This window comes from Balaenoptera physalus, assembly GCF_965194825.1.
Source record: "Balaenoptera physalus genome assembly, chromosome: 2".
In the NCBI taxonomy this organism is placed as follows: domain Eukaryota; kingdom Metazoa; phylum Chordata; class Mammalia; order Artiodactyla; family Balaenopteridae; genus Balaenoptera; species Balaenoptera physalus.
This window is the reverse complement of record NC_138883.1, coordinates 143,793,141-143,816,148: the sequence shown is the minus strand read 5'-3', so window position 1 is coordinate 143,816,148 and position 23,008 is coordinate 143,793,141. Positions and strand designations below refer to the sequence as shown.

The window sequence follows — 23,008 nt, the reverse complement described above, 5'->3', positions numbered from 1 at the left end:
CCATACAGTGGAATAGTTGGCAGTAAAAAGGAATGAAGACCTGATTCATACTAAAACATGGATGAACCTTAAACAATATACTAAAGTGAGAAAAGCTAGTTAAGGAAGATCACATATTACATCATTCCACCTATATGAGTTGCCCAGAATAGGCAAATACAGAGATTAATGGGTTGCTTAGGGCTGGGAGAGGTAGGAGGGAATTGAAGTGACTGCTGAAGGGTATGGGTTTCTTTGTGGGGTGATGGAATGTTCTAAATTTAATTGTGATCATTGCACAACTCTGTGGAAATGTTAAAAACCATTGAATTGTATGCTTTTAATGGGTGAATATGTGATCAAGGAGAAAAGATATTTGTACTACATAACAGAGGGTTAACTTTCTTAAATTAGAGTATTCTTATGAATTTAATGAGACTAACAACCCTGTAAAAAGTTAAAACACACATGAAGAGACAGTTCTTTTAGTCAGCATATAATAAACTGCTCTAGATGCTGTGAATACAGTTGTGAACAGATATGCTCCTATAAAAGAGGTGTGAACTATATGTAACTACAGAAGTATGGTGGGGAATAGGAACAAATAATATTTCAGGTTATGCTAAGTAATAGGAAAGAAACTAAACAAAGGGACGTGATAAGGAATGACTGGGGTAGGGGGTTAGTGGTTACATAAATCATTTCTCCACACATTATTGAGGGAAGGCCTTTGTCTGAGGAGGTGACATTTAAGCTGAAGACCTGCGTGATGAGCCAGCCATGTAGAGAAACTGGTTTAATACCAGGATAAAACTGTTATAAGCAGAGGGAACAGGAAGGCCTTGGAGTGGGTGGATGGGCCTGAATTTGGTATATTTAAGGGGCGGCAAGGCTTTTAAGGGTGTGGGAAGTGGTAAAGCAGAGAGAACAGTTAGGAGACTGCTGCAGTAGTCCAGGCGAAAAGTGTGTTTGGCTTGGACTAGTATGGTAATAATGGAGACAAGGTAAGTGGACAGATTTAGTATGAATTTCAGAAGTAGGTTTAACAAGACTTGCCGATTGTGGGGGGTGAAGGAGAGCAGAATCAAATTGTGTCTGGCAAACTTAAGTGGATCCATTTTCTGAAATGGGAACTATTAGGGGGAAATGGGGACAAATAACAAATGAAAGAATGCTGAATTTTATAAAAGTAAGTTAAGGAGATATGGTAGACCCCTTGTCATTCAGTCTCAGAATCTTACCACAAATTTAAACAATGGGACTTTATTTTTTACCTGTCAGATTCATAAAAAGTAAAGTTTGGCAAGGGTGTGGAGAAATAGTCCTCATGTAGTTGGAAAATTTGTTTTAATTTGTTTATTTCTTGGCTGTGTTGGGTCTTCGTTGCTGCACGCGAGCTTTCACTAATTGCGGCGAGCAGGGGCTACTCTTTGTTTCGGTGCGTGGGCTTCTCATTGCGGTGGCTTCTCTTGTTGCGGAGCACGGGCTCTAGGCACGCGGGTTTCAGTAGTTGTGGTACACAGGCTCAGTAGTTGTGGCACGTGGGCTTAGTTGCTCCGCGGCACGTGGGATCTTCCCAGGCCAGGGCTCGAACCTGTGTCCCCTGCAATGGCAGGCAGATTCTTAACCACTGCGCCACCAGGGAAGTCCCTGTAGTTGGAAATTTAAACTGGTATGACTCTTGGGACAATTTTGGCCAGTGTCTTATTGATTTAAACCTATTGGATCATGAGGTATTTGCACTTATCAAGTATGTTTGCCTGAGAAAGTCAAAAATAAATAGATGTTTATTGCCCTATTTTTATTTATTTATTTATTTATTTGAAGAACATGACCAAAGACATGATTTATTTGATTTGGAGTGGGTATAACATGACACCAAAATTTGATTTTTCCCAACAAATAGATTTGAGAAATTGGGGTACCATCATTATAAATTCCAATCCCACCGTTGATACATTGAAAATACTCCAGATGATACCTCATTATGCAATTATTTTATGACTTATAATAATTTTAAAAACTTCTATGAGCAAATGGGTTTTACCATACACCTAATCATATTACCAATTTAGTTAACGCAGAAGTCCTGCCCTTAGGGTCTAGTATTTTAAAAGACTGTAAATGGAATTTGCAATGTTTCAGGTAGACCAACATGGAGGTAACAAAAGAAACAATTTCCTACATCATCTTGGGTTATCTGCTAACCTCCTGAAGCATGAGATCTTATTACTCCTATCATTATTTTTTGCCCTATTATTTTAGAATAAGAAATAACAACTACTGGGAACAACCTGAATGTTCATCAGTAGAGAAATAGTTGAATATATTTATTATGTTCATAAAATGGACTGTCACAAAAGAAGAAAGTTGATTTCTATGTACACATCTGGAAAGATATCCAAAATACATCATTAGAAAAAATTGTGAAATAGTATATTTGACTTTTGGTGTATATTTTTAAATTTTTATATTTTAAACTTTTTTTAGTATTTATTTTCCTTATTTTTTTGGCTGTATTGGGTCTTAGTTGCGGCACACAGGATGTTCGTTGAGGCTTGCGGGATCTTTCGTTATGATGCACGGTCTCTGCGGCGCACGGGCTTTTCTCTAGCTGTGGCATGTGGGTTTTCTCTCTAGTTGTGGTGCATGGGCTACAGGGCCTGTGGTCTCTGTAGTTGTGGCACACGGGCTCCAGAGGGTATTGGCTCTGTAGTTTGCAACGTGTGGGGTCTCTCGTTGAGGCACGTGAGCTCAGTAGTTGTGGCGCTTGGGCTTAGTTGCCCCACGGCCTGTGGGATCTCAGTTTCCCAACCAGGAATCGAACCTGCGTCTCCTGCATTGGAAGGCAGGTTGTTTACCACTGGACCACCCGGGAAGTCCCGGGGGTTTTTGTTTTTGTTTTTGTTTTTTAAAGAAACTGTGCATTTACATGTTTGTGTGCATGAAAGAATCTTCAAAAGGCACTTTGGGGCTGGGGAATTTGAGGAAGGGGATGATTCTCACTTCAGGTAAGAAAGGAAAATACGAAGTTGTGCATGCTATTACCAGTAACTTTTAATGTGGCAGTGAACTTCCCTTAAGTCTTTGTATCTCATTCTCATAATAGAATCCTAGAAGTACTAGACTACTAACATTTGTTCTGGATATAAATATAAAGAGATGAAGAGCATCCCAGAATTTTTACCAAATTCTTTTTTTAAAAGAAGACAGTTTTTATTTAAATGTTCTGTGTGTAGGTTTTGTTTTTGTTTTTGTTTTTTTTACTATATTGTGAGTTCCTTTGTCAGAGAGCCATGCCCAGATTTTAAATTCTTAAAACCATTTTCTGAATTCTTTTTTGTAATTTATATTTGCTATAGACAATTTGGAAAATTCAGATATATCCTACTACCTATAGTCTATTTCAGTTGTTTAGGTGCTGTTAGAGTGTCTTTCTACGTATTTCTGGATATTTTCATGCAGTTGTAATCTCTTTCCCCAACACTTGAGCATTCTCCTTTATCATGTGCTGAGATATGAATTTTAATGTATAAGTTCCTACTCCATTTTGAGAGAAATAGTTTTTCACCATTAATAGCTTTGTGACAAACATCTTTATAGGTAGATATTTTTCTGCATTTATGAGTATTTAATTAGAGATTTTTAGCAGTAAAGTTACTAGGTTGAACAGTTAATATCTTTAACGTTTTTGATGATTTATGGAAATGCTCTCTTTTTATGATCCCTCTAGCAGGTTAGAATGCTTATCTCACCATATATGCAGAAAAGGAAATTATCAAAATGACCGAGCACCGTTGAATATTATACCTTTAATTTTTCTGGTTTGGTAACCAGAATTCTTATTTTAATTTCCATTTCTTTTAAAGTGGAATAAAAATTTTTAAAAAAAACACTACAAGTCCTGTATCTTTTTCCTTGTTGAATTTCCTGCTGACCTTTTTTTTTTCATGGCCGTGCCATGTGGCTTGCAGGGATTCAGGGATCGAACCCACGCCCCTTGCAGGAGATGTGGGGAGTCTTAACCACTGCACTGCCAGGGAAGCCCCCAGACCTTTTTTTTTTTTTTTTCCTGTTGGGGTGGAAACTCCACAGGCAATCTGAAAAATCAAACTACCTTAAAGACAGTTGTGATTCCTTCCTTTGTAGTGAAGTTAAAAGAAGATATGTAGCTTTTTAATTCATTGTTACATAATTTCTAATGAATAAAATCCCAGGGGGAAAATGCTTTAAAATGGGTTTAGACTGGCACATATTCCTTACAGGCAGCTTTAACTCTGAAATGTTAGTGATGGCTAGGTATAGTAATCATGTTAAATTCACACCTGTGTAGTTCTGTATCTCTGTGTACAAAGGTGTGTGTACAGGAGAGAATCCAAATTTAGGATAGCTGTGAAACCAGTTTGAACATATGTCCTTAGATTCTTTCCCCATAAACACAAAAGTACAAACTAACTTATAAGTGGTACTATTTATTCTTATGTGGATCAGTTTGGTTATTACTAGCAATCTGGCTATCCTAGACAAAATGTAACTTAATTAACTTTTTGTTCTGACCAAAACCCAGAGAGGGAGAGATCAAATTTATTTAATGTGCCCGTTTTTTTTTTTTTTTTTTTTAGAAGGGAGGTAATATTTAAAACCAGAGACGTCTACAGACAGTGCCATAGTTTTAAAGTGCTTTAAATCTTACCAAGTGCTTAGAAAAATGTAGTCATAATATTTTTAGAATATTCTTCTTCTTCTTTTTTTTTTTTTTATCCTTAACAGAGCACAGTAATACCAGCTTGCTAATGTAGAGGAAAGGCCACCGGATAAGGACTCATCCTCAAAGAAAAGAGGGCAGAAATGAAATTGATAGCTACTGGCTGTTTTTATTTCTTCTGTTTGGGAAAAAGTGCTTCAACTATCTACTAATCAGATGTTGTAAATTAGATTAACAAGATATTTGAAAAGCATACTTAAGGAAATCTTAACCAACATTCCCCCATTAGGCCAGGAACCCCCTTAATACTTCAATATCCTCATATCGCTTTCCTTCCTAGCTCTTCACTCACATTATAGTTTATCACTTGTATGATTATTTAGATTGTCTTCGCCACTAGATTGTCAATCCGTACAGGCAAGAGCTGTAGCTGTTTTTCCTTACTTATCATATTCCTATTGCTTAGCTAGTGCCTGACACATGAGACTCTCATTTAATAGGTAAATATTTTTTTAACCTATTATTTTGGCAGAGCTTGAAGTTGAATATTATCGATGTTGATAAAGGTGTTCACAAATGCATAGAAAATGGTATGAGAGGAATGTATATTAAACTGTTAATTCAGAGGAGACTACAAGATTGAGGATGGAGGAGTGCTGCAAGAATGTGAAAATGATCTTTTCCTTTTTACTCTGTGTGTTGTCTTGATTTTTACCTTTTTTATTCTTTTTTAACATATAAAGTGTACATCTACACTGAGTGCTAGCTGTGTCATCTTGCTCACATTGCTTTACTTCTTTTGAGCCTTGGTATCAATACTTGTAAAATGGATGTAGTGCCTTCTCCGTATGGTATTTTAAAATTTTAATAGTATATTTTATTATATTCATTAATTTGTTTTTGTTTTTAGATTTCACATAAAGGTGATATCATACGGTATTTGTCTTTCTCTGTCTGACTTATTTCACTTGACACAATACCCTCCACGTCCATCCATGTTGTTGCAAGTGGCAAAATTTCATTCTTTTTTATGGCTGAGGAGTATTCCGTTGTTTTATATCTACCCATCTTCTTTATCCATTCATCTGTTGATGGACACTTAGGTTACTAATAAAAAAGAAACAGGCTCACAGATACAGAGAGCAAACTAGTGGTTACCAGCGCAGGGGGTGGGGGAGGGAAGGGACAAGCTGGGGTAGGGAATTAAGAGGTACGAACTATTACGTATAAAATAATCTACAAGGATATATTGTACGACGTGGAATACAGCCATGTTTTATAATAACTATAAATGGAGTATAACCTTTAAAAATTGTGAATTACTGTGTTTGTATACCTATAACTTGTATAATATTGTACATCAACTGTACTTCAATTGAAAAATATATTTTTTATCTAATATAAAATATTTTAACATGTGATTTATATAAAAAATTATTGAGGTATTTTATGATTTGATTTTTTATACTAAGTCTTCAAAATGCAGAAATTTAAAAATTTTGAGATTATAATTGATGAATAATATTGTATTAGTTTTAGGTGTACAACATAGTGATTGTATACGTTGTTTATTGTGAAATGATATGCAGCTTATTTTCATGATATGCATTATATTTTATACTCACAGCTCATCTTGATTTGAACTATAAATTTTCATCTAAAGTAGTTTGATATGTATTTAGGTGTCATAATGTTGAAAATGTAGATTCACGTATTCAGGTTGTTCTGAACCATACTTAAAAGTTTTCCAGTAACAGACTAGAATTACCAGATTTTTAATTTAAATTTCAATCAGTTAAAATTTAAAATTCATTTCCCACTTGTAACAGCTACTTTTTAAGTGCTCGGTGGCTTCCTGTTGCTAGTGGGTTCTGAATTGGACATGACAGTTCCAGAGGAATATGTATTAGATTGACAGGACAGTGAGTGGTGTCCTTTTGTTCTCACTAGGGCTCTTCAATCCAGGTTTGCTCTTGTCCTTGGCTCTCTAAGAGAAATTCCCAGCTACCATATTTACTGTAGGGACGACTTCCATTGCGCCATACAATGTCCCGACAGACATTGATCAGGAAGCAGAACCACAATGAGTGTTGTGGACTAAGGGATTTATTATAGGACTTACTCATTACACAGTTGAGGGAGGAGTGGGGGTTGGAAGATGAGGGAAGCTTCACTAACCAGCCCTACTGAAGCACTGGCGTAAGGTGGACAGTTGGGGCCCACAGGGCACTCCAGAAAGCCAGGCCCATCCAGCTGCTAGAGTCAGGCCTGAAGGGTTGCTGGTGGAGAGTCTGTAGAAGGCTGTTGCCACTGCACCTGGTGGTGGGCCTGGGCTTGCTTTTGTCTTCAGGGCCTGTTGTAGGGCGGAGGAGTTGGATGTGGAGTGGAGGAGAACAGGCAGAGCTGGAACCTGCCAGCGTCTCAGTGTGTGTCCCTCACTGTGTCAGCGCTGCCGACCTGATGTTCTTTTACTTTCTCAGCCAATTCCAGGCACAGTCACCTGTGGAGAGCAGGACAGAACAATACTTGGACTTGAGGAGTACAAGTGTGAAAGAGCTGCAGTGGAAAGTGGAGGGGGGTGGGTGTGCAACCATAAGACTCCAATCCGTGAAAAGAAATAAACCTTGTGCGATTGTTCTAGAGCCTTTCCACAGACTCTGCTCTTTTTCTCACTTTTTGAAGTAAGGAGTGTGATGTTTAATTTCCGAAATCCTTGGTCTGCGTAGTACCATCCCCATCTGCTGGAATGTCAGGGCTTTGCCACTAAAAGCCTAAGGCTTGATTATGTCTTGATCACAGGTAAGATTACTCCCACTTTAGTGTGTGCATTCTAGTTTCTGAATGTAGATGTTTTACATCTTTTTTGACTGAAAAAGAAATGAGTACAATTAATGGGGGAAGAGGGAAATGTCAAGGATTAAGACTTCTGGAATCAATCCAAGAGAGGGTGTTTCTGCTGTGAAATGAGGGGCTTAGACTAAGTAGACTCCAAAGTCTCTTCTATTTTTAATATTCTGTGGTTTATTTTACTTTAATTGAATTTTAATCCTAATTTTATATTGTCATTGAACTTCTAATGTCAAATTTAAAATCTCTACATGAACTTATCTTTGTAGAAATTTTTAATTTTTCAAATTTATTTAGGGGATGTTAAGTCTGAGTTACCTTACCCTTCTTAATAACATGTATTTTTTTCTTATTATCATAATAAGTTTATTGTAAAAATTTAGAAGGAAACAGATACATTAGAAGGAAAAAAATCATATGTAGTCCCACTACCCAGATATAACTACTGTTAACATTTTAGTATATCTCTCCAGTATTTTTCTTACATTTACTAAAGAGAAAGCTTTCTGAGCATACTATGTAGTAATTTGCCTTTCTCTTCTTTTATCTTTTTGTGTCACTAACTTCCCATGTCTTTTTCAAGGTTACATAGCATTTTACTTTGTAAGATTGACGCATTATGGGATTTTTAACCTGAGTCTGTGGATAGAATTCCAGGAGTCGAGTATCTTGGGCAGGGAAAAACTTAGATATTTATTTTCACCAGCATTTAACTGAAATGTAGCATTTCCTTCTAAATGTGGGCAAAAAGTCACAATAATATTAGCAGGACCTAATTCTTTGGCAATAATAATAATCATTAGTAGGATGATTAGACATTTCTTGTCTGATTCCTTTATAGTCATTGCAAATATCTTGAGGTGTTTACATTCATCACTACAAAATTATGATCACTATTTTACATATTTAACATTATTTTTAGAAGGTATCCATTCATAGGCTTTAGCACATTGCCAAATGGTTCATGGAACGAAAAGTTAAGAATTTCAAACTGTTGGAGATAGTTTGCTTAAATAGGTGTCTATTTTAAATTTATTTATTTATTTATTTTTGGCTGTGTTGGTTCTTCGTTTCTGTGCGAGGGCCTTCTCCAGTTGTGGCGAGCGGGGGCCACTCTTCATCGCGGTGCACGGGCCTCTCGCTGTCGCGGCCTCTCTTTGCGGAGCACGGCTCCGGACGCGCAGGCTCAGTAGTTGTGGCGCACGGGCTTAGTTGCTCTGCGGCATGTGGGATCTTCCCGGACCAGGGCTCGAACCCGTGTCCCCTGCATCGGCAGGCAGACTCTCAACCACTGCGCAACCAGGGAAGCCCCCTAGGTGTCTATTTTAAACACTAGTAGAAGTACCTGAAGTTAAACTTTTGCTTATATCTGTGATTATTTGGACATAGGATCAATCTCTAAAAGCAAAAATTTTTCATCAGATCAGTACTTTTAAAGCATTTAGTTAGATTGGCTTCCAGAAATGTTGTATTAGTTTACTCTCTTACTATACTATTTGAAAGCACCCAGTTCTTTTTAGATCACTAGCTTTTATATTCTCTAGATCTGTTATGATTGGCACTGTAATGGGTCTCCAATTTGGTGTAATGTTCAAGGAACTTCTGCAGATCCCAAAATTTGAACCAGTATAGCATCAGGCATAGTAACATTTTGTTGTGTTTAGATTATGCTAGTTTTATTTACAGCTTGGGGACACCACCTGGACAGCACGTTGTATTCCAGAACTCTGTACCAAAGTCTTCAAAACATTCTGCTTCAGGAACTCCCACACCAGAGCCATAGATGAGGTGGAGCTAGACTTGAATCAGCAGTTTTCATTTTTGTTCTCCATGAGGAAGAAATTGTCACCTTCAAAAACTATATATGTACATGGCAATGGAATCTTGGAAACACCAGAATGTGAAATTGACATTTTACTGAATAAGTGGGTGTTTAGGGGAAGGATGATAAGAAGGGGGAGGAGCTAGTATTAAGAGTTGAACTCCTGGTAGGATGGGATAGGTTTAGAACAGAGCTCCATAGGGACCTAACTGGAGAAAACGGAATCCATTAATAATTTACTGATAAAGCAGGTCTGATTTGGGGTATGTATGAGTGTAGACCTGGACCTGAGAAAGTGCCCTGGAGCAGGGGAGAGGCAGGAAAGCAGGTTGGTCCCTGGATTTGGATCCCACTTCTACCACTTAGTAGCTTTGTTGCTTTGGCCCTATCTGATCCTTGTTTGCTCACTAGTTTAAAAAAAAAAAAAAGAAGAAGAAGATGATTTAACCAGGTGGTCTTTTTAGCTCCTTTCTTGCTTTCCTTTATTGCTGACTCTTTCATCTGGTGCTGGCATCAGGGGCTTTTGTCCAGAGATTCTCATCCTGCCTGTAGTAATTACTTGTTTGGTCAGTCCTTGCTGAAGGGCTTGAATTACACAGAACACTCTTATTTGCAAATGATCAGACACCTAATTAGAATTAACTTTAGCAAAACGTGGGATGTGTTGGAAGGCTGTTGGTATATAGCTCACAGAACAGGAAGAAATTTTGTTGAGGTTCTGTCTTTTTGCTGCCTCTCTCCCAGTGTGAGTTTCATTTTCTCCTTTTGCACAATTTTCTGTTATCTAAGGAAGGGGCTGTGTTCACATCCTCTGGCATAATGAAGTCAGGAAATGATTCTTTCTTTCCAACACCCAGTTAGAAAAATCTTAGCGAAGAAGTCTCAGTTAGCTTGGCTTGAGTTATGCCCGTACCAGGACTGGTCTCTGTAGTCATAGGGATGAGTTATTAAGACCCAGGTTGGGTCAGATGCCCATCTGTGGACCATCACTGTAATCAGTGATGCAGAATCCAGCAAGAAGATGGCATTTGCTGTTAGGACCACTTGGACGGTATAGAAAGAAAAACAGTTCAACAGAAATCTGGGGTGTGGGAAATTTTTAAAAACATGATCTTGGGGTTTCATGGACTAGGCAGCAGCAGTCTTCAAACATTTGTTTGTATCTATCCAATTTTTAAAAAACAATGTACCCCACAGTGAGATCCAGTTCACACCCATTAGGATGGTCATTGTCCCCCCACCAAAAAAAAAAAGGGCCAAACAAACCAGAAAATAACAAGTGTTGGCAAGGATGTAGAGAAATTAAAACACTTGTGCTTTGCAGAATGCAAAATGGTATAGATGCTGTGGTAAATAATATAGTGGTTCCTAAAAAAATATTAAACATAGAATTACTGTATGATCCAGCAGTTCCACTTCTAAGTATATATATGTAAAAGAAGTGAACTCAGGACGGGAATACATATTTGTACACTGATATTCATAGCAGTACTATTCACAGTAGCCAAAAAGTGGAAAGAAATGGCCCAAGTGTCCTTGGACAGATGAATGGATAAACAAAATGTGGTATATACATCCAGTGGAATATTATTCATCCTTAAAAAGGAAGGAGAATTTGATACATGCTGCAGTATGGATAAACCTTGAAGATATTCTGCTAAGTGAAATAAGCCAGACGGAACAGACAAATATTGCATGACTTCACTTCTTGGAGGTACCTGAAATAATGGAATTCAGAGACAGAAAATGGCTACCAGAGACTGGGGGAAGAGTTAGTGAGGAGTTAGTATTTAATGGGTACAGAGTTTTAATTTGAGATGAAAAAGTTGTGGCAATGGTTAGTGGTAATAGGTGCACAAAAATGGGAATGTACTTAATGCCTCTAAATTGTACACTTTAAATGGTTATAATGGTAAAATGTTATGTTAGATATATTTTACCACAATAAAAAAACATTTAAAAAAATACAATGTATTCCTTGCACATTTAACTTGGTATCTAAAATTTCATCGAAAAATGTATCCAGTGGAATCAAAATTTGTAGAGATTTTTATCCGTATTATCTGTTTAAAAAACTGTAAATTAGCTCTTTAACAGTGGGAAATTTCTCGTTATTCCTTTTCTCCTTTACTTGTATTTCTAGTCTACTTCTCCCACAGAATTTTATACTAATGAAATGTTTTACAGTTTAGTCTTCTGTTGATCACATGTTATACTTCTCTGCAACAAAAACTACATGAATTGAAATTTTAAATTTTTTTCCTGTGACTAAAAGGCTATAAGTGTTTTGGATTGCTGTGGCCATTGATTGCTAGGACAATTGATTAAGACTTTATTGTTTATTAGAAATGCTTTTTAATGAGATAAATGAGGCATTTTTATAACTCATGTAATTTTGGATGACTCACTTATTGCCAGAATGACTCAGCATTTTCAACACCAAATACATTCCTCTTTTCTGTTTTTATAGATCTGTGCCTTACTGAGTAAACTTGTTCACATAAATAAGTAGATGGGAAATGAAAGTATTGTTAGAGCAGTGTCACTCAGTTGTTTGAACTCCTTGACTTATATGCAAAAAATAAGTCATCTATCATTATTTTTAGTCATTTACCTGCCGACAGTTCCATTCACTCCTTCATATTTGTTGAAAAGAAGGAACTGGAAACCATCTAAGTTGTGAAAAGATTTGTTACCTGAGGCATCAGTCATTGAATTTCTCAGTTTTTTGGAAGTATACCAAAAATGCTTATGGAGATTTCAGATGACTATGTTATTCTTTCACTTAGAGGGCTGTTTAACTCATTACCTGAAGGATTGAGAAAATTAAAATGCTGTTAAGTTAAAAAATATGCCCTTACAAATACAGTGTTTTTAAATGCTTTTTTTTTTTTTTTTTTTTTTTTTTTCTGGCTGTGCCGCGTGGCTTGTGGGATCTTAGTTCTCCGACCAGGGATTGAACCCAGGCCCTCGGCAGTGAAAGTGTGGAGTCCTGACCACTGGACCGCCAGGGAATTCCCTTAAAATCCTTTTTATCTTATCACTTGCTTTATGTTTTGTCAAAACCTTGGGTCTGTAGATTTTAACTCGTTCTGCTTATGGAAAATGTCAACCATAAAATCTAATTTAATGAAGTTGGTTGTTGGTTTTTATCATCAAACCAATTACTTCAGGCTTGCTTTTAGTCAGAAAAAGTCTAACTTCATTTTCCCCCAGCATTTTATTTTGAATATTTTCAAGCATACAGAAAACATGAATGAATTATAAAGTGAACACCCATAATACCCACCACCTAGACTCTGCAATCAACATTTTGTCATATTTGCTTTATCACATATCCTTTTATATATCCCCCTAACCATTTATCAATCCATCTCCTTTTATGATGCATTTCAAAGTAATTTGCAGACATGGATATAATTCACCCTTAAATAACTTCAGCATGCATGTTAACTCTAATGTTCAGTATTTGTTTAGAGGTTTTTGGAGGTAAAATTAATAAACAGTGAAATGCACAAATCCTGTGTGTATCATTAGATGCATTCTGACAAATGCACGTACCCAACTCCCAACAAAATGTAGTACATTGCCATTCCCTCAGAAAGTTCTCTCATCTCCTTCACAGTCGGCTCCCACTACTACCCCCTGGAGGCAACTACCTGATTTCACTGTATATTAGCTTTGCCTCTTCTAGAACTTCAAGTAAATGGAATCATATATATATATATGTTACATGAGGTTTATTTCGCTCAGTGTAATTGAGATTCATCCATGTTGGTGTATGTATCAATATTCTTTTTTATTGCTGAGTAATATTCTAGTATATGTATGTATACACCACACTTTATTCTTCTGTTAATGGTCACTTGGATTCTTTTCAGGTTTTGGTGATTATGCATAAAGTTGCTATCACCATTCATGTACAGGTCTTTTTGTAGACATACACTTGCATTCCTCTTAGTTGAATACCTAGGAGTAGAATTTCTGGGTCATAGGATAGTATATGTGTAATTGTATAAGAAATTGGCAGAGCTTTTTCAAAAGTGATTGTACCATCATAAAATAATATATGGAAGTTCTGATCGGCAACACCAAATATTGGCAAACTGTGGAGCAGTCTTTTTAATTTTAGCCATCTGGTGGGTATGTAGTAGTATCTCATTGTGGTTTAATTTGCATTTCTTTGATGACTAATGATATTGAGCATTTTTTCTAGTGCTTATTGTCCAGTTCTGTATTTTTGTGTGAAATGCCTTTTGAAGATTTGTCTGCCCTTTTAAAAATTGTTTTTTTCTTTTACTTTTGAGTTGTTAATATTTCTTATATACTCCAGATACTAGCCATTTGTCAGGTATGGTTGCAGATATTTTCTACCATTTTGTAGCTAGCTTAATTGTTTTCTTAATGGTGTCTTGATGAGCAGATGTTTTTAATTTTGATAAGTCCAGCGTATCAAAACCTTCTCAAATGATCGTTGCTTTCTGTGTCCTCTGTAAGAAACATTGCTGTGCATTCCCCCCGCCCCAGGTCAGAAAGATAGTCTGTATTTTCTTAGAGAAGCTTTAAAAAGTTAAAACTTTTACTTTTAGGTCTCTCTGATTAATATTAAATTAATGGTTGTAAATGGTGTGAGGTAGGGGGTCAAGGTTCATTTTCTCCCCCCATATGGGTATTTGGCTGTTCCAGCACCATTTGTTAAAAAAGTCCTTCCCACTGAATTGCTTAAAGGCATGTATATTACTGGGGATGCATTGAGTATGTGGATCAATTTGGTGGGAAATGACTTTTTAATAATATTGAATTTTCCAGTATGTAAACATGGTATATGCCATTTTAAAGTCTAAACATTGTTAATATTTATTTTCAGAAACATTATAGAAATTGCTTTGACATAAATTACAGAATTCATTTGAAGATCATTAATGTGGTTGAGACTAAAATGAGCCAATGATCATATTTTTATGGTGGGAAGTACAAAGTAAACATAATGTTCTCTCATACCTTAATCTGTAATGTGGTTTAAAGTATAGCTGAAATTATAAGGAAGCTTTCTTTGAACATCCTAGGCATCATGCATTCCCTCTCTTCTGAACTACTGTTATTAACACACAGATTAACAGTACATTGTTCTCTTAGAGTGAACTTCCAGGGAGTTGTGATTGACTCAAGTTCAGCCTTTAAAGTTTGATGAATAGTGTGAGAGAAAGTTAGTAAGCCTGGAGATTGGCTTTGATCTGAGAGGCAGCAGAGAACCGTTGAAGGCACTTGTTTAGGAGAATGAACACCATGCAGAGGGGGTGTTGTGTAAGAATGGGATGAATTACCTGGAAGAGAGAGTCTGGGGTAGGAAAACCATTTTATACTCTTAATGCTCAAAGTGTGCTCAGCAAACCAGTAGTGTAAGATATCACTTGGGAGTAGGTTAAGAATGCAGATTCTGGGACCTGACCCACACGGAGTCAGAGTCAGTGTCAGTGTTAGTGTTGTAAAGATTCCCAAGTCATTCCTATGCCCATGAAAGTCTGAGAAGTACTGCTTTAGGGAAACGCAGTCCCCCGGGTGTGAGTGGTTAAGGGCCCCAGTGCACACAACAGTTGACATGATCGTGGCAGATGTCTGACTTCTTGCATGTTGGCTCTTTCTCTTTAGATTGTCAAAATGGATTTTTAGAATCATTTCTGTTTTCTTGAGTTGGCGGTGTGGGGGCAGGGGAATAGTCTTTCAAACAGTCTTTTTAGAAATACATTCTTAGAAATGCTACTTTATGGGCTTTTTAAAACTTCAGGGACCATAAATCATTGATTTAAGTAGCCTCAACAGACTGTAAGGTCAGTTATTTAAAAGAAATTTAATGGGGACAAGTGATTCAATGTCCTTTCTCTGCTATTCCCAGGGACTGGAATTTGGGGATGAAGTTGAGATTTTGTAAAAGATTTCAAGTGTGGTTGCTGTACGAATTGTAATAGTGCGCTTGTTGAAAGTCTAAAGAGAAAGAAAGGAGAAGACAGCTTTCGTTGTACTGTTTGTGCAATAACTAAAGGACAGTAAATCCACTAGCAGCCTGCTACCCTCACACATAAGCTGTTTGTAGTTTTCTGTATTCCTTTACCAACATCATCTGTCAACATAAAAAATTTTCACATAGTTACATAATCATGATATAGATGCAACTTTGTAGTCTGCTTTATGTCATTTAACATATTACCCTGCTCCCCAGCTCCTCCTCTTCCCTCCTTATCCAGCTGTTGTTCTGCCGTCTTCTTCCTTCTCTTTCCTTTCATCCCTTACCTCCCTGGCTGGCCTCCCTACCTTGGGTCTCTGGTTCATCTTGGGCCCTCTACCACATTATTTCTTGTTTAAGAGTGTACAGAGATTTTTCACTGCATGCCTGAGCATCAGTTTGATATTCCAGCCTCTGTTCTTCCTGGCTTGGCTAGCCCAAACACGCGTTGCTTTTTACCTTCTCCCCTATTACCTCCTCCGAACCAGGTCCCTTTCTGCCGAGGATCAGCTCGTGATGCATCTGCTATGTGAAGCCATCTCCGGTTTCCCAGGGGCCTCAACGGACTTCTTGTAGTCACCATCTACCTTTATACAATGGAACCTGACTTAATGGTTTCATAAATGGGGGCCTGAAGTCACTACTCTTTTCTTGTTTCACTTCCCTACTTGGCAGATGCTCAAGAATGATAGCTGCAGAGGACCCTGAGCAGCTTCATGCTAAGTTTTGTTGGCAGAGGAGTCATCAGAGGACAGACAGGTTCTTATGCTGAAGATGGAAATGATTAGAGTTGAGGCTATACTTCTCTGAGCCCTAGAGCCAGAGCCCCTGGGTCACCTCTGTATTTTGAGTCTGCCAGAGGTTACTGTATTTTAGACTCTGGCAAACTTTAGACTTTGGGTCAGTTTACTTACTTCCATGAGTTGTCCAGTTGCTAAGAAGTTTGGGAGATTAACTATAAAGAAGATAACTGATATTTTCAAAGGGAGATGATTTTAAATTTTTGAACCAAATTAAGAAACTTAAATCGGAAATGTTGTGTAGGTATTGATATAGAAACTTGCAGGGTTAGGGTTAGGGTTGATGTAGAAAGCATTTAAGCTGAGACATTATTCAAATAGATAACCTTAGAAGCAGAAGTCTCACTTCATCATGTGCTTGTTCCCAGTTTTTAGTATCTTCAGAGTGTCTAGTTTGTGCTTGGCTAAAGGTTATAAAGAATATCCTCCCATAAAAAGGGTCAAGTTCCTGTCCAGCATTAGATGTGAGTTTGAGAAGCAAAGATGGGCTTTACTCAGTAAAATCAGCCTTTGTGTTTCAGACCTTTCAACTTACTGAATGTTAGCCTGTGTTGACAGTTAACTTCTCAGACTTTCTGTCAATATAGATTGAAGAGGTAGAACAGAATGGGCAAGTTTGGAGAGCTGGGATCAGGAAGCCATTAGAAAAGAGGCTTTTTTGGGTAAAATGTTTTTGAACACAAATGGCCACAGATAAGAGTGATCATGCCTACCAGTTTACCTAGGACTGTCTCTGTTCAAGCTTGCTGTCCTGGTATGATTATTAATATTTGCCCCCTTTCTCTCTCAAGAGTGCCTTCGTTTGGATGATAAATTATATGGTCACCTACTAAAAGCAACATGCTGATAAAATACTTTGTGCCAGGCACTGTACCAAATGCTTTATGTAATCCTCGCAAAACACCTGAAAGGTAGCTGCTGTTGCCACTTTACAGATGAAAAGATCCTCAGAAAGGTTTAGTAACTTGACCGAGATCACACGGTGGTAGACCTGGTGAGTAAAAGCAAGCTCTATAAGACTTTTAAAGCTACTTAATTTTTCCCAGCCTGCCACGCTAAGGGTTTAACAGGGTCTTCTATTAATTTGAGAAACTAGTGAAAGAATCTTACAGTGGTAGTGCAAGCCTTTACCTGAAAGAAACAGTGGAATGGAGAATGTCTGGATAAAGATAAAGGTGATGTCTTAGTGGGAATGCTGGGATTAAAGGGAGAGTTACACTGTATTTAGATCTCCAGGCTCCTAGATGCTTGTAGCCATTTGTTTCTAAACGGACTTAAACTGATGTGCTGCTCAGGCCTGGGGTCTTTCTGCTTGGGTTTGGAAGTTCATGGTAGTTGTATAGATCAATGCTACTCAAACTTTTATGTGCATTAATATCAACTGGGAGTCTTGTTAAAATGTAGATCAATTCCATAGGTCTCAAGTGGAGTCTGAGATTCTGTATTTATAACAAGCTCCTAGTGATGCTGATATTGCTGGTCTGCCACACTATAGTTTGGGTAGCAAGAGTATAGTTGATGATTAGATTCTCTCTGCCTGGGGCATGAGGGTACCCATACCCACAAACGCCCTGGTTTTAGGTGGGGAGGGGAGGAACGATTGCTTCTAGTTGTGGGTGTGCTCACATGTGATGGAAGGGACTACATACATAGTTGGTGTAGGTGGGGAATAGGTACTTAAATACGGATTTTTTAAAGGAAGCATTGTGTTTTTATAATTAATACATATGGATTATTTTTAAAGTATATCCTTAGCTTAGGGGAAGGGTGGACAGAGAAGCAGGAGGGAGTGGTCTGGGGTGGGGGAAACACCAGCATGGGTGAGTTCTTGCTCAGCCTGTGCAGTGGTGAAGAAGGCTTTGATAGGCACAGACAGGGAGCAAGCAGAGTATCTACAGCCAGACAGGAATAATGTGGATGGATGACACAGCAGCAAAGCTCTTAAAAAAAAAAAAAAAACAACAAAAAAAACCAAGGGGAGGAGTCCCTCCCACAGACTGGCCATTTTCCCCCTCTAGGCTATGCCTGAGTGCCTGTGGACAGAAGGGTATACTCAGGAGGCTCTGGCCAGCTGTTCCTGTGGATAACAGCATTATCCTCCACTCTGCCCACTTCGTAACCCTGTCCTGGGCGGTCCCAGGTGGGCATGCTTCCTGTCTCTGGTTACTTCTTCTTGTAACATGGGAGAACAAGCAGGGTGGAGTGCTGCCTACCTGGTCTAGGTGCGAGCAGCCTGCTTGCTGAAGCTGGGACCTTCGCTTTACCCTCCTTTCTGAGGAAGAAGCCTTGTGACTGGAGGTCATGTTGGAAAAGGACTGATGCAGGAGAGTATGTTGGCAGACAGGAAATGGCAGTTTCCAGAAGCTCTGGGCAGAGCTGGACTTGGTGCTGGAGCTGTGAGTGGTCACCGAAATAGGGCTTTGGTCCTGGGCAGCACCCTTGAGAGGGGGCCTGGGCAGCCAGAGGCAGTGATCCTTACAGCTGGCCAGTGTATCCTGAGTGCTCCTGGAAAAGCAAGAGAAACAGTGTTGACCGAGCCAGGTGATGTGAGCTCCTGCATATGGGGTTTCTGATAAGGCATAATCCTGCTTCTGAGACTGTTTCTCTTACTTTGGTCTGTCAGACACTGTTTTGGGAGTGTCTCCTCAGTCTGTACCTGCACTTGCAGGAGGGAGGAGCTGGTCCTGCTGTATCTGCTCGTGACTGATGCCCATCCTTTTGGGGTCAGGGAACTTGGGAACAGGGAGTATCCTAGTCAGGACAGATCTGACTCTGGCATGTGGGTTGCCCAGTGACTCCCCCTCCCCCTGCCCAAGCTGACCCCCTTTCTCTGATCAGCTGCTCCTGACAGGCCTGGCGCACCAAGTGTTGTTCCCCAGGGTCTGAGTGTACAGTGTTTTTCTGAAGGTTGTCCCATCCTTAGTGGTAAACACTGCTGTGTCAGGGTACTGCTCAGGGGCCACTTGGAGCACATAGATTTTTGCTAGCAGAATTGTGAAGCTTTGCATCGGGCTGCAAAACCAGGGCTTGAGCAAGCAGCTGGAGAGAGTCCAGGACTAGAGTGTTTTTGGGTTTGGGGGGTGGAGAGCAGAGGGAGGGAAAGGGAGGGGCAGGAGGGCAGAGCTACACAAGCAGGCAGTCTGCTGCTTTGGCTTTGCTGTCGGCAGAGAGGACTTCAGTCGTGCCTGAGGGCCGCTTGGCCACTATTGCTGGAGACCGTAGGGCGCTGCCTCGCAACCCTGACTTACCGGCACTGCACCCGGACTGTTCCAAGTAGCTGTTGTGCTGTCTTTTCCCTGGGAGGCAAGTCTCCTCCCTGTCGTCCCCTCCTGCTCCTCCCCCGTTCTGTGAGGGATGATGCCGCTCTCTATTGCACAGCTCAGCCGGCTGATGTCACTGGCAGCGGGAAGCATCAGCAGCCTGATCACATGCTGGCCCAGTCTGTAATGCAGACGGGATAGGGGTGTGTATGTGGGGAGGGGGGCTGTATGGCAACTGCTCTTGCTCTAATACCCCCAAAAGTGCAGAGGCAGCGGCTGCAGCATCCAGCCAGCTTGGATGTCTGGTCCTTGAGCCTAAGGAAACTATTATTAATATTATTTATTGTTGATAATACTGGGGAAAACAGCACTTAACTCTGGGGTTCTGCTGTCCTCCTGTCCAAAGCAGACTTCCAGGACTCTGAAGAAACAGTTACAAGCAGGATGCTTTTCCCCACCTCTGCGCAAGATTCTTCCCGTGGCCTCCCAGATGCAAATGACTTGTGCCTTGGCCTGCAGTCCCTCAGTCTCACAGGCTGGGACCGACCCTGGAGCACCCAAGACTCAGATTCTTCAGCCCCGAGCAGCACACACTCAGGTGAGTGCCAGAAAATGAGTTGGCTTGGGGAGGGGGGCGGGGGTATATGGGGTAGTGAGTGAAGGTATCCACAGCAACAGTTGTTCTGTTCACCTTTGCATCTCCCCCCCTCCCCATACAACATGGAGCTGTTTTGCAAAAGATGGAAATGCTGGCTGTGAGTGTGGCAGGACAGATGGTTGCTCGTAAAGGCAGGCATGGCTTTTCCACTTACCCTGATGAATTCCCTGGAGTTGTTAGTCTGTACCTGAGGTGGCCCTGAGAAGGGTCCACAAGGTGACAGTCTTATGCAGAAAAGCTCCAGCTAACCCCCTAGTGCCCAGGCCTGTCTTGGAGATGATGAAGCAAAACACTTTTAGGCGGGGGAGGGGACTTAAGGGGCTGATTACTGGATGTCCAGATTCTGTTTCTCAGTGGCTTTTAAAACTAGGGAGCTATGTGTGAAGGATGGGTGGTCCCTGAATCATGGCAAGGGAAGAATTTTAACCACAAGTGAGGCTGGGTAATACTGGGATTTTGGAATTGGCTTAACATAAGGTTAAGAGCATTGATCCTGGAAAGGGGTAAGCAGGGTAAGTGGGGTGGAGTAACTCTCAGCTGCGGAGGCTTTTTTTTTTTCTTTCTTTGTGTTAAGGGTGACCAAGTGGATGAAGGAAGAACCACTCCCCTTTAGGATCCCTTGTCATCTTGGAAGGATTCGATGGGGACAAGTTGAAGGGGCTTCTTGGCAACCCCTTGAACTGCTTCTGCTCAGACCTTCCCAATGCCCGTTTATTTCCCTCTTGTGGTTCAAGGGGGAGGGTTGGCCAGACGCAAGTCTTGGAGTATTCAGGAAGAAATGTGAACTTAAGAAATACTGTAACTATACATAAAAATCTATGTATTTCGCTTTATGTAAATTACACCTTAATAAAAAGAATATTGGCAGCAGGTACTTTAAAAAGATGGAAAGCGGGGGTGGGGGCGGCCATTTGCTGTTGGTGCTGACAGTGGGGTTCACAGAGCCTGTCATCCTTCTTTGCCTCCCCTCTCCAGAAGCTGGCAGTCATGGCAGCAAGGTACTGTCTTGTTGGTTTCTCTGGCCTCCACCCTGTTTGGCGCAGGTCTTTTTTTAGAATGCTTTGCAGAGCCTGGGACTGTTGTGTCTGTTGGCATTTTAATGCCCAGTTTTTTGGTAAATCCCATTTGATTGGGGGTAGAGGGTGGATTTTTTTTTATTTGGCTGCAGGTGGGGAAGAGCTTCACCTTAAGTAACTACCTCTGAGTTGAGGTAGAATTTCTTGAAGTACCAGCCTTTAGCTGACTCAGGTTTTTCCCTGGGCTTGGAAGTGTGGTGTCACTGTTTAGTATCCTGTGCCGGGAGATCTTGGCTTGGAGGCAGTGGTAGTTTATTTTATGTGGTATTCTGAAGCCAGCGGGGGGCCTGTGAAGCTGACCTTGTCCCCACCCTCACTGCTGTATCTGAGCAAAAGACAGGGGAGCCCACCCAGGAGGCGGGCACCTGTCTGTGGTGATCAGTGTTTGACCAAGACACTCTCTCTCACTGGTATCACGTTGGGTGTGGCCCTTCTTTGGCTCTGGTTTCTCTTAGCTACAGGGGTCCTTCTGAAATGTATTACAACAAATAGAAATGCAGGAGGGGCCAACTTGGGGCTTGGAGAGGTTGTCCTGAAAGTCATTCTGAAATTAGGCTGTTACAAAAAAAAAAAAAAAATAGCTTGGGCCCAGCCATAATTTCCTCAGCTTCCCCACCACCTGAAAGGCCTGTTAGTAGTTATTTGTCTCTGAAGTGGGGATGGATTTACTTCTCCATGTTCTGTCTCAAGCACTTAGGTAATAAATACTACATGATTTTTTTGGATCAGGGATGGCCTGTAGTCTGTGGCCCTGGCATTCATGGGAACCCAGAGAGTTGCCCCAGAGGTATGACTTAGCCATGGGCAGGGTTAGTGTGTGTATGTCTTCCTTTCTGAGGGTTGAGGGGGCACCCATCCCTGATCCCCATGTTATCCTTGGGCTTGGGAGCTGTGGTGATGGCCATCTCTTTCCTTTCTCTGAGCTCTGGGCCTTCTTGGAAAGCCCACATGAGGGTGCCACCTCCTGGAGTAGGACGCAGCCCTCCCACCAGCCAGCTGCGCCCTTGCCAGCAATGCAGGAACGTGCAGCCCACATTCCAGTGCCTACATTGCCTCCCCATCTGAAGACCAACTAGCTCAGTTTCTTCAGGGAGGGAGGAGGTATTTCAACAGCTCTGGACAGTCTGGGAGTCATCATTGCAGGCAGCCTGGTAGCTTGCTGTCTCTGCGTGGAGCACATGGTGCAAGCTTCTTCCTTGGCCCTGCTGGGGGATATATTGCCCCATGTGGCTATGGGTTTACATCTGACCATTTTCCACAACTCTTACGTTTTCAGCAATGTGTAGGGGGCAAGGTTGGAGATAGCAGGTCTCTTGCCTGAAAAATCTTGGCTAAATTCATTCAACAAATACTGAGCACTGGCTGTGTGCCAGGCACTGTGTTAGGCACTGAAGGTACATCAACGAATAAAATTGTTGCCCTTAAAAATCCCCTTAACTATCAAGGGGAAATAGATGAGAACGTATACCAAATGCAGCATGGTAGTTGCTGTGCTTGGGGGCTTCCATTTTCTCCCCTAAGGATTTTTTTTGGCATTGGGGCAGCGTTTCATTGGATTCTCAGCATGAGACTGGTACATGGAGATCTGTCTCCAGGGGCTAGGGTCCTTCTGCTACATGGATTTCATTGGCCTGGGAGGCCTGCAGGAAGACCCTGGGGTGTAATCTGTTTTTGAGAGTTGTGCCTGTAAGGCCAGCATTGGTTTGGGTGTGGTACTCTGTGAGGTCCCTCCCTTCTAGACTCTGCCTACCCCTAAGGCCTCATCTCACACTGGGAAGGAAGCCTTCCTTCCCATCAGGGCAAGATGAATGTTAAAAGTGACCCCAGTGACATGTGTCTGGGGCTACCTTTGTCCTACTT

At 40.6% G+C, this 23,008-nt stretch overlaps 1 protein-coding gene across 16 annotated transcripts in view; it reads left to right on the top strand.

Annotated features, from left to right (window-relative positions):
* The window catches only part of CPEB1 (cytoplasmic polyadenylation element binding protein 1), a 96,840-nt gene that overhangs the window by 50,841 nt on the left and 22,991 nt on the right, over positions 1 to 23,008 (top strand). For 5 of the 16 annotated variants that reach the window (XM_082448735.1, XM_082448733.1, XM_082448729.1 and 2 more), the window contains exon 3: positions 19,821 to 20,012. In XM_082448735.1, the coding sequence (XP_082304861.1) occupies positions 19,821 to 20,012 (192 nt within the window). Of the gene's footprint in view, positions 1 to 13,083; positions 18,295 to 18,652; positions 19,458 to 19,513; positions 19,618 to 19,820; positions 20,013 to 23,008 lie in introns of those variants that run through there. The other 11 variants (XM_082448734.1, XM_082448736.1, XM_082448725.1 and 8 more) reach the window with 6 other exon arrangements.